Below are 12,860 nucleotides of genomic sequence, written 5' to 3' on the forward strand. Positions count from 1 at the left end.
AGGAGGTTAGGCGGATGAAATGATTGGAGAGAGAGAGAGAGAGAGAGAGAGAGAGAGAGAGAGAGCCACTTGAGAATCACAGCCACACCGATTGTTTTGTCAGGTGGGGTGAAGGATGGAAGGAGAGAGGGAGGGAAGGGAAGAGAAGGAAGGAGGGGGAGAAGAATGGAAAAGAAGACTGAATGAAGGATGGATGGATGGAAGAGAGGGATGAATTACGAAAGGAATATAGGAAGTACAGTACAAAAGAAAGTCAGTAACACCAGAGCTATTGGTCCTTTAGAACCTGTCTGTTATAGTGAAGGCTGTCTTTGGCATTTATTCTGTGACCTCAAGATAAAGATAGGAAAGCAAGAAGACCCCCCCACTCATCAGTTCCCACAGTCCAAGCCGGCAGGAAAAGTGAGAAGGATCACCATTTAGAATAGAAAAACTGACCTGGAAGTTTCATATAGGACGACTGAAAAACAATATCTTACACTGTCATTTTCTGTTAAGGAAAAGTAATATTTATTTTTAAACGAGATTCCATGTTCTCCATGAGCTGTATGAGAGGAAAACAATTTGTTTTACATTATTCAGTCTTCAATGTGTTTAGCTGGTTATTTGGAGCTATACCTCATACCAGTTAATTTGACCAGGCATGTACAGTATGGCAACACTGTTCCCGCCGGGATTCTGATTGGCTGGAGGTTGTTCGATTTTGCTGTTGCTTAAACCGATACTCTCTTAATTAGCAGATGTGATACTTTGTCGACAATACAATCCTCAAAGCAATATGAAATCCGTTATATACTTAACAACAGTGACATTTTCGTAGGAAAATATAGATATGAGTCAACAGAGAATTATAATGCAGTCCAAGCCAAGGTCAGCATTCGAACAACTTTACATCGGCACTCCGTGATATAACAGAAAATTAAAGAAACTCGCTTAATCTAAGCATTGGTATAAAACATTTAAATTATAAGATCAGTCCGCACCCTTAAATCGTGCAACAACTCTAAATAATTAAAAATTCTAATCAAAAGATGAGTTCTGTGGGGAGGGAGTTTTGAAAAAATCGCAAAAATCAAAGTACGCTAAAGGAAAACTATTTCCATTATATCTCCTCGATTATCACAGTTCGGACTGATCTTATAATTTAAATGAGTTATTCCAACGCTTAGATTAAGCAGGTTTCCTCAATTTTCTCTTATATTATGGAGTGCCGGAGATGTAAAGGAATTGTTCGAATGCTGACCTTGGCTTGGAATGCATTATAATACTTTGTTGACTCATCTCTATCCTACGAAATTTCATTGTTGTTAAGTATATAACGGATTTCATATTGCTTTGAAGATATTACTGTCGACAAACTAAATATCACATCTGATAATTAAGAGAGTATCGGTTTAACCCTTACACCATGGGCTTGTTTTGCTTTGACTTGCGGCTCCCGCGGGAATATTTGCACTCCGACACTCTCTAAAAATATTTGCCAAAAATCAGTTATTAGTCCTAGCGTATTAAAATCACATATACTTATGGCACATACCTTCAGCTTTCTCCTTGGGTGTTTGTTGAGCCTTCGTTGAATACCGTAGGACTTGTGGAGACCTCTGAAGTTGGGTAACGAAGTCTCCACTTTACACTCCCCGACAACTCGTAATATGATTACCACAGCCTGATATTATCACTAGAAACACTAATCTATGATTCTCAAATTGTTTGGAATCCATACTCCCCCAAAAAAACACTGTGGAAGCAATGAAAATTACGAGGGCGTATGACCATCCCACTTCCGATTGTTCGCCGCTAGTGTTGTCTATTATTCATAAAAACACTCACAGTTTATATTTCTGTTACTATATAACACTTATATATAGCTACAGTCTTTATCCATAAGTTTCCTTCAGTAATAGTAGTTTATGGTCACTGTAGGGATTCAATTTCTTTCAGTTAAATATGAAGCATTCACTTTCTTGTCCTGTATACTAGCATTGAGAGTGAATGTCACTTTCACCTTCACTCTCATAACTCATAGAATTCATACATGCTAGAGTGAAACTTTAACTTTCATTACTCCTAGGGTAATATTATACTCGTATTCTTATAATACTACTCATATACATTTCTATTTACGTTCTGTATTTTATTTACGTTATTTACATTTCTATTTTATTTACACTGTGTTATGCACTGTCACTTGAAGTAACTTATAAAACTATTTTCCACTGTTCACGTATATTTACATTCATTACTTTCACTTGCTGTTTACACATTATTTACAATTCCACTTGCACTGTTTTACTCAATAGAAAGATCGTAGTCACTCTTTTATCAATTGTCAGCCCTTTACCTCTTTCCACACGAGGTTTAGTAGGGGGTACAGGTCACAGGGCCCTTTGCATGGGGGTGAAAAGTGGCTGAAGTTAGCAGGAGCAAACAGATGTACCTTCATTGGAAGATGACAGTGAACTGATAGGGGTGGGCCGGGGTGGCCTACCTAGGGAAATGCATTACTGCCAACGTCAGCCTCTTGACAACTGCTAATATATAGCAGTGAAATGATTGGCAGGATATCTAGACAATACATTATAAATTAGGTAGTTCCAGGTGAATGTAAATATCACTTAGGCATCTCCCTTCCCTCCTTATATGTATATTTATTACGAAAATAGATTATACGGCATATTTCCAGGGGAAATAAACAGCGAAAATTAGCAAACGAGTGCATGTGAGGTGTTGTCAGGTGATAATTAGCCAATTCCAGGTGTATGGCACTGTCACTTACCTTATTTCTTTTTTGTAAATATTATTTGGTATAAGAATAGGGCATAGGGCTTATTTCAATGGATTAAATCAGTGGAAAATTCCAGGGAAGATTTACTTAGTGTGGTGGCCTGCAATAATTAGGTAGTTCCAGGTGAATGTAAATATCACTTAGGCTTCTCCCTTCCTTTCTTATATATATTTTTATTACGAAAATAAATTATACAGCATATTTCAAGGGGAAATAAACAGTGAAAATTAGCGAAGGAGTGCACATGAGGTGTTGTCAGGTGATAATAAGCCAATTCTAGGTGTATGGCACTCTCACTTACCTTATTTCTTTCTTGTATATATTATTTGGTATAAGAATAGGGCATAGGGCTTATTTCAATGGATGAAATCAGTTAAAAATTCCAGGGAAGATATACTTAGCATAGCACGGCCGGGCAGGCGAGAGGATAGGGTAATGGAGGGGGGGTAGGGAGGGGAGTCAAGAACGGGGAGAAATGGCTAAATTGTCAACAATGGATGGGAGTACAGATGAGATTAGGAGTGCTGACTAGTGTTGGACATTGGCAGTACTGATAGATGATACAAGCCACCACTTGAAAGCCCGGGTGAATTCAAAATAACACAGAATCACAAAAGTGACACCCTGCGGTATGATCCCTTGCTCCCAAGTGTCACGAAAGTGACGCCCCGCGGTTAAGGGGTTAAGCAACAACAAAGTCGAACAAACACCTCCAGCCAATCAAAATCTCGGCGGGAATAGTGTTGCCATACATGCCTGGCCAGATTAAATGGTATGAGGTATAGACATCTATACAAATAACTTTATAAATGTTTTTTGTGTATCGCTGACTCCAAAGTTCCTAAGCATTATGTTGACAACTCCACTACAAAAGAAATTTTTTCCTTCATTTGCTAGTCGTTTGTCAGTACAGTATATGTAATGTAATTCACCCGGAAAAAGAAGAAGAGAAAGGAAGGAACGAAGGAAGGAAAAGTAGGCAGGAAGGGACAAATGAGAAAGAGTTAAATATTTCAATACTTTACTGGCAATACCAGGTAGACCGGCCTTAATATTAACAGTAAGACTTGTTCATTAATTATAAATATTTAAAATGGATATCGAGAGAGAGAGAGAGAGAGAGAAACACGAAAGGTGGGGTAAGTTCGAGAGTAAATGAGCAAGTATTGGATGAGTAATGATTCTGAGAGAGAGAGAGAGAGAAACACGAAAGGTGGGGTAAGTTCGAGAGGAAATGAGCAAGTATTGGATGAGTAATGATTCTGAGAGAGAGAGAGAGTTATTATATACCATTAATATAATTCAGTGTCCAAATTTCGTTCTGTGTAAAAGCAGGCGTGCACGCCCACGTGTGTATGTATATGAATGTAAGTTTTTACTTATGTGCTTACATATTTATGTTTGTGTGTATGTATATTAGTATACATTTGTTTATAGATTTGTCCTGTATGTAGTCGTATGTTTATCTGTGCCTATGTGAACACTCCGACCGTGTCAGTATTGATACCCCTTATCTGTGGGGAAGCAGCAGCCTTCTTTTCCCCACACAGTTCATGTCCGTACACAACTGGCCACATCACCTGCAGCCCTTGTGGCCTTGTGCACGCTGGTCGTATTCTAGGGGAAGGTTGTGACTTGCAAACATTATCGGTCTACAGTGATGGCCGTCGTGCGGTTGATAAACATTACTCTCTCTCTCTCTCACACTCAGGATTGCATATCCAATACTTGCTTATTTCATTCTCTCTCTCTCTCTCTCTCTCTCAGGATTGCATATCAAATACTTATTTCATTCTCTCTCTCTCTCTCTCTCTCAGAATCATTACTTATCCAGTACTAGCTTATTCTCTCTCTCTCTCTCTCTCGCTTACAATACTACTATTCATTCTGTAAAACTCTACAACTACAATGGCTTGTACCGTAGAGTTTCATTAGGCTATCTGCGGGAACGTCAGGCTCACCATCCCTAATTTGTAGTGAAGGAGGATCATGCACAGGCGGGTACCAACGTACAATTCTGTATAGTGAATTCAAGTTAAAAAAAATATATAATAGGTAATGATGCTGTATCATTTCCCCGTGTGTTCCTATGACGCATTTTTCATGATATTCTCGCTACATTCAGACAATTTTAGCCTGCTTTGGCGAGACCCAATGGACTCAGGGAGTAGGCTGAATGAACGCTGTATTTGACCCCTCCATTTTGAAAAGCCTCTCCTAAACTGAATAAATTTGTCTGGAGATAGCAGGAATAAAATACAAAACATGTCATCTCAGCTTGCACAAGTTGACGTGAAGTATGCCGGTCCAAATATATTTATGTCACACTAGTTCAAACTTAATTCTTATCACCAGGAGGAAATGCAGCCTTTTTTCTGTTGTACAGGAAACAGCGATTTATTTTTTTTATTTTCTTTGGTGAAAATGTGAAAATAACTTGCATTTTTAGAAACACCGCGTTGTGAAGATACCGAACATCGCTTCAGGAAACAGCGATTTATCTTTTATTTTTTCTTTGAAAATGTGAAAATAACTACGGTAGCATTTTTAGAAACACTGCACTGTGAAGATACCGATCATTGCTTCATTTGTCCCGTCACTAGCATTATTATTTCTTTATCATAACCTTTTTATCATTATTCATCCAAACTTTACAAGGATCCAGAATTTTCAATTCCAGTGCCTCTCTCTCTCTCTCTCTCTCTCTCTCTCTCTCTCTCTCTCTCTACCAGTGCCACAAAACGGTAGACTAATTCAAATAACCAACCTCAGTTTTGGCTCCTAATAACCTATGGAAACTTGCCACGAAAACAGCTGTGGGAGAGGCTAATTCTTCGCGGCATTGTAGGGCTCGTAACACACTTTACTTAGCGGTTTACCACACCTATTCCCTGGTAGTCTCTTTCATATTATTTTCACAGGGTTGATACCAACGTACAGTTTCTCTCGTTAACGTAAAATAAAAAGGCTGTACGATGCCAGATAAATCTCCTAGAATGTGGTGCTACCAAGTCTCCTACGTCACCTGGAGTCCGGGTCTTATCCTTTCAACTGGCTTTCGTAAAGGCTAGATCCAAGTTTTTAAATTTCACTTTTTATCACAAATTCTTCCAGACACATACCTGCTTTCCCACTTCTTTCTCTATAGATTAATTAGAGAGATGAAAATAAAATCTGAGTTGCATAGGCTATAGGATCAGAGATTGCCATTCATTTGTTATTGTGGCACGTGAAAAGCAATTTTTTTTCCCCCAAGTCCACGATAATTGATACTAAATATACTAGCTTACAATTTGCCTTTCAAAACACTACGTCGCCTGTGTGGTGTCGCGAGAGCCAGTTTCAAACACCCGAGTTGCTTTGTTCAGAAGATTAGTAACCATTTCTGCATCATACACCATTTTGTGTCATGAATCACAAATGTTTCACCTTTGCCTCACATTCCTTGCGATATGGCTACCCGGGAAGAAAAATCGTAGGAGCCTTTTTCTTTTCTAATATTTCGGTGCTAGACACTGCCGTCTGGACAACATTAGCACATTATTATGACACTGTCCAAAGCTGGAGTGTACTGTTTCAACACTTAATTTGTGCTAATGTATACTTGCTACTGAACTAAGAAATCCGTGCACGAATTCTTCACTGTGGTTGATCTATAAAATGTGATGTTTTGATAAAATTTATTAGGGCAAGAACAAGTTTGCGAAAGTATGACATTGAGACAGGATGATTTATTTTACTACTGCTAAATCGTTTTTTTTTTTTTTTTTTTTTTTTTTTTTTTTTTTGCTATAAGAGTGGCACCGTGACTATAAAATGCATTTGTACTTATCAAGGTTAGTCAGGTATATATTAATGCTGTATCACCTTGCACTGTACATATTTTCTAGTTACTAAGGGTTCGTGGAAATACGGTATTGAACTTATAACTTCCTTGAAAGTACACACACACACACACACACACACACACACACACACACACACACACACACACACACACTTGATAGTATTATTTTTATGTGCGCGTTCAGTTAAAAAAAAAAAAAAAAAGTACGTTCTAAAATTATATACTCCAGATTGACTCAGCCTGCACTTGTTACTGTTGTATATTGTGATGTTTTTTTTTTTTCCTCTCTCTCTCTCTCTCCCTCTCTCTCATGGTAAAAATTCTGTATGCGTTAGTTTGTTTAGTATTGCATAAGAAATGGTTTTGGGTTTTTGATATATATATATATATATATATATATATATATATATATATATATATATATTAAGCATGAGTATAGGTTTATATGGGGACTTAAGAAGAGGGCGTGGTAATGTTAGTTAAAAATCTTGCTTGGGTTAGTTAAAAATCTTGCTTGGGTTAATTTGGTCTGTATTGCAAGAGAGGCCTTTTGATTTTCGATATATATTTTTTCTTTTGTCTTTTCTTTGAGTAGCCAAATAAAGGTGAGCATGAGAAAGGTTAAGGAGAATGGAAGGGATGGAACAGTAATAAAGAAGGACTTGTCACTCATGCTCCCACGCATATTGTTCGGCATTAGCTAGAATAGAATACGAGAGCTGTTAGAATTGCCCTGACCATGAGAGGACTAGTGGTGATTGGATATACTCCCTGGGTCCTGTAACTTACTCGCAGCTGAATAAAATCTCTTTGTATTGCCTACGAGTCGTCCTGACCAAGCGAAGGTGAAAGTAAGGTAAATTAATGGAAGATGTGTGTGTGTGTGTGTGTGTGTGTGTGTGTGTAAAAGATGAAGGGAAAATTGAGGCAGGGTCGAAACTGAGGATGGAAGAAGTAAGGCTAGGAAAGAGAGAGAGAGAGAGAGAGAGAGAGAGAGAGAGGGGGGGTGGGAATTGGGAAGTTAGTAACTAAAGAGGGGCAAAATCACGGAAGAGGGTGACTGATAATATGAAGAGATAGGAAGAGAAGTGGCATTACAGCACCTGCAGAAATTAAGTATAGTAATATACCTGTAATACATTTATTACTGCCTGTATTCATTACTGGCTATATTTTTTGAAGTCATATACAATGTACAGCACATTTCTTCCAGTATTTTTTTTTTTTCGGTTAACTCTTTTTTTTGTTACACTGAATGTGGCTGTAATACTTTTTTTCATTATTACTGTGGAAGGTATAACCAACTCCTTTCCATCACTTGCCTTCCACAGTGCCTTAGTGCCTCGTAGCTACTGACAGCCATTGCATTATCACTGTATTATTCACATATTTTCTTTTATTTAATTCGTTTTGTTTTTGCGGCCATATTCGAAACCCGTACCCATTATTAATCACATTTCCCTTAGCATATGGCTGTTCTCTTAGTACTGTATATCCTTCCCATCCCCTCCATAGTGATTGCCATTTTTTCATTACCTTTAAGTATGTTACTGCATTTCCTGTGATGTTTGGTAATTTTGTTAATATTTACCGAGGTGTTCTATCATTTTCCAGGAAGCACCAGGATAGTCGCTGTTGCAACTCTAAATACGCTCAGGCCCTGAAACACCTCATACCCTTCCGTCCAGCTCGCAGGTCAGTACACATTGCCCTAACGGTCTAACTCCTTCATTCATTTGATGTCATTTGCTTAACCACTTCAGTTCATTGACCTATATTGCTTATCCCTTTCAACCTGATGGTGTATTCTTAATCCCATCGGTCCGGAGACGTATTTTGCCTAACCTGCCGCGTGCTAGTGCCGTATTAAAATGGTCTGACATAATGCTGCGGCCAGTGCCAGTGCCGTTTTAAAATGGTTTAAAATAAAAAACTTCACTGACCACATTTTTCAAGATTCGCGGGTAAAAATTGGCAGGCAGGTAAGGTAACTGTTCCTCTACCATCCCCCAGGCTGTCAAGGCCATACACTCACTCGCTCCCTCCCTCATGCTCGCTCTGCCATACTCTGCCTGTGTGCCTTACCCAGTGCTGTACATAGTGAAGCAGTTTGTAAATGTTTTCATGTAAGTTGTAAATATTTTCTTATAAGTGTAAGGACTATATAGTGAATTCAAGTTGTAAATACCTTCTTGTAAGTGCCAGGACTGTACGTAATGAAGTCAGGTTGTACTTATCTTCAAGTAAGTGTAAGATAATGCATTCACAGTGAGAAAAACACGCAAATTGTGATAGATGCTGAAGTAATAAGTAATCAGAAAAGTGAACTGAACATTGCTATACCTTCCCAGCATAAATACCTGAGTATACCTTACATAGAAAACGGCTTTCTTACGTACGTGGTGAGTGTGAGAGAGCGTCTATACCTGTAAACGAGTATGCAGGAGTCAATAATATTCATTTCCGAGCCTCGGTGAGAATTTTAATGGTGAAATTTGTTGTTTCCACATCAAAATCTATCATTTTACCCAAAAAATAAACGGTTGAAAAATGACTGGCACTGGAGTGACCCATAGGGCTAGAAATAGCTGGCATGTGGTGGGTTAATCCTTTCAGTCTGGTGACTTACTTTACATACTCCCTTGAATCGGGTGCTGGGGGATGCCTCCATGTGGTGGCACCCATAGTCAACTGCTGGGTTGTTACAAGCAAGCATGCAAGCATAGCGAAACAATGTTTACGTTCAGCTGAGAAATGAGCGGCCCAACACGACTCGGCCACATATTTCTGTTGTGTATACGTACTCGTCTCACCACTGGGAACCTTCAGCCAGGAACGACACTCACCCCGTCGTTTCAAAGTTAACCATAGGTTTTTCTTTAAAAATATACTCAATGTGTTTCCGAGGCCAAAATTCTCTCTCTCTCTCTCTCTCTAACCTATCCTATCCCACTAAGGCTGCTTGGCTGAGGTGGCTGGCAGTGGTATTGAATCGAATACCCACCTGGCCAGGTCTGATTCAACACGGCCCGACTGCGATGTTTTTCAGAGGCTAACTTTTCTATTAAGTGAGACAGAGAAGAGATTCTTTCAGCAGGCAGTAGATACACTCAGTAAATTTTGTTTTTAGCCACACAGTATATTTACTCATGAGACCAAAGAAACCCCTTGGAATCACAACTTTCCAAGGGAATGTACCGAGTGCTTCAGCTGCGTATTTCACTATGAAATCGATTAAAAGCACTGTGAAAAGCATGAGTTGTTTTTTCACTTTCATTTATTGATTATGCACATGCGCGCCCAGCTCAATACAGTCTTTGAAGCTATAAAGACTTCCTGTCCCCTCCCCCATACCCTTGATAGGCTTACCCTCTAAATATGATGTACAGTGGCGGTCAGTATTCTTTTTCCACACTTCTCGCGTACGTGTACAGGCAACGACGCTATGAGGCTTTACCTCACTTCTTCCCTTCCTCCCTTGTGGTCTCTCCCGCTCACTTATCATCCTTCATTAGTTCCCTTTTTTTCAGTTATTACAGAGGAAATTAGTTGTGGCAGAGGTGTAACAAGGATAATGATGAAACACACACACACACACACACACACACAGGCACAAATATACGCATAAATACACCACACCCCAGAGTTCTTTCATCAGTCGCTCACAGCTCGCCAGCTTTCCCTCCGTATCCAAGATAACCCCCTTCATAATGCTACTGCCCTCTTACTGTAACTTATTAGTCTCCACCCATTACATAATTGGAGACTTGTTTTTGCTGGCATTATTATTATTATTATTATTTCTGCCTCGGAGTCTCGCAACAATTCCAGGAGAACCGGAGACTGCATGAGGAATCGGCCCTGGTTATGTGTCCTGGTATGGGCCATTGGTTATAGAAAAAAACGAAACAAATCTTTTACACACAGTGGAAGGACATGTCAGAAAGAGTCTTATCCGTATCATGTTGTGAACAAGAGAAGTTAGTCGTGTCTACTGAGGATTTCAATATGACCTGCACAAGGAATCTGAATGGCCCAGGTTATGTATCCTGGTATGGACCATTGCTGACAAAAAAATCCAGATTCCCCAATAGGGTCAAGGTCATTGTAAGAAACAGTAGGTGGAGACTAGTGACTGTCTGCGGGATGGTTACAGAGTTCTAGTTATTGGTCAGCTCCTTGCTGCTCTTATTGTTAGCTGCATTTCTTTCTTTCTTGTATTCTTTCATTCTTGTTTAATTGTGGTAGGCACATTTACTCTTCATAATTAATCAATTTTGACCAAACCTGGGTACAATGACAAGCATATGATCTAGTTGTGTCTGCAAGGTTTGGGTTGCTAGACAACTACTCATTGCCAAGCAACGGCCAAAAAAATGCTTTTCCATACTTTTCATGTTTTGAGCCATAGAAGCATTACTAATGGGTGCAGAAAGCTCTGACTTCTTTAGGCGTAATCTTGAGGTCACTCCTGATCGGAAGTGTGCCATCTATTTTTTCCCCTTCTGTCCTCTAGTTATCCAGTGGCAACCCTGCGAAGATTGGCCTCAGCTTCCCTAGCAGTCTTGTTTAATTGTGGTAGGCACTTTTACCTCTCAGAATTAACCGATTCTGACCAAACCTGGACACAATGACCAGCCTACGACCTAGTTGTATCTGCAAGGTTTTGGTTGCTAGGCAACGAGTAGTTGCCTAGCAATGGCCTGCTTAGCCCTTCCATGGATGTGAGTCCAGAAATTGTCAGGACCCAGTGGCCAGCCCTGGCACCATCTTTTCAAATTTCGAAAATTGATTTTTTTTCTTACCAAACCTCCTACCCCCCCTGGGGGTAGGGTTTTTTTTTACAAGAGTACTCCCCCAGTATCCCTGCTTGTCGTAAAAGGCGACTAAAAGGGTTGGTGGAGGGTTAGTGCCCCTCCCCGGAAAACAGCTAACTAAAAAAACAAACAATAAGCCTCGGACAAAGACTGCCCAAACGATGACGACCAAGGACCGGACAAAGGATATGGTTATCGGAACGTGGAATGTAAGGGGAGCGAATGGTGAGGTGAAAGAGAGAGAGATTGTCCAGGTGCTTGAGGGTGTGAAAGTGGATGTATGTGGAATAACTGAAACAAAATGGAGAGGAGAAAGTGTGAGAGAATGGGAGTATGGATGGGGTATATGCCCAGGAATAGGTGAGAATGAGAGGGCAAAGGAAAGAGTATGTATAGTTGTGAGTAAAAGATGGAAGAAGAGCATAAGACAGTATGGATCAGTTGGGTCAAGGATTGTGTGGGTAAAGTTAAAAGTTGGAATACAAATGTGGGCGATTGTGTGTGTGTATGCGCCAATGCAAGATCGTGCTAGAAGAGTGAGAGAAGAGTTCTGGACAAATGTAGAAGTGTGCATGGAAAAGTTTGGAAGGAATGAGAGAGTGTTTTTGATCGGTGATATGAATGGTAAAGTTGGGAATGTGAAGGTGGTTGGAATAGTTGGTGAGTGGGGTGTGCCTGCTGAGATAGATGAGAATGGGAGTGTGTTAGTGGACATTTGTGCTGGGAGGGGGTTGTTGATAGCCAATACCCTCTTCAGGCATAAAATGATCCACAGGTATACATGGCGAGTGATGAGAAGGGTGGGTGGTGAACTGAATGAAAGGAAGGCAGTGATTGATTATGTGTGTGTGGAAGAAAGGATGCGAAGATGTGTAATGGATGCAAGAGTTTATAGAGGTTGGGGGAGTGGACTTTCTGACCACTACCTGGTGGTGGCCAGAATTAGAATTCAAGTAAGATGGAGGAATAGAAGAAGAGAAAGACGAGAGGAAGGAGTAGTTGCAAGGAGAGTGGAAAGGTTACAAGAGGATGAGAAAAAGGCAGAGTATAAGAGAGAAGTGGAGGAACGATTGGGCAAATATGAATTGGAGCAGATGGGAGACGTGGAAGGTGTATGTAGGATATTTACAGAAGAAATATGTGCAGCATGTGATGTGGTGTGTGGAAGGAAGAGAAGACGGAGGGGGGTGCAAGGAACAGTGTGGTGGACTGAAGAGGTGAGACAGGCTGTGGCACAAAAGAAGAAAGCATACAACGAATGGATGAGAAATAGGGGCGTGGAAGAAGTTGAGAGGCGGAAGAGAGAGTTATATGTAGAAAGAAGGAGAGAGGTGAAAAGATTAGTAAGAGATAGTAAGAAGAGAGTGGATGAGGAATTTGGAAGGAATTTGAGTGTAAAGTGGAGGGACTG

General features: G+C 40.0%; 1 protein-coding gene across 1 annotated transcript in view; it reads left to right on the top strand.

The window, feature by feature from the left end:
* LOC145402098 (ATP-binding cassette sub-family C member 5-like) overlaps positions 1-12,860 on the top strand; it is a 279,936-nt gene that overhangs the window by 52,081 nt on the left and 214,995 nt on the right. The window contains exon 4 of the mRNA XM_080274212.1: positions 8,247-8,327. Within this exon, the coding sequence (XP_080130338.1) occupies positions 8,247-8,327 (81 nt within the window). The remainder of the gene's footprint in view (positions 1-8,246; positions 8,328-12,860) is intronic.

This window comes from Coenobita brevimanus, chromosome 57 (genome assembly GCF_032717465.1).
Source record: "Coenobita brevimanus isolate Jiangsu-jjx chromosome 57, ASM3271746v2, whole genome shotgun sequence".
NCBI classification, from domain to species: domain Eukaryota; kingdom Metazoa; phylum Arthropoda; class Malacostraca; order Decapoda; family Coenobitidae; genus Coenobita; species Coenobita brevimanus.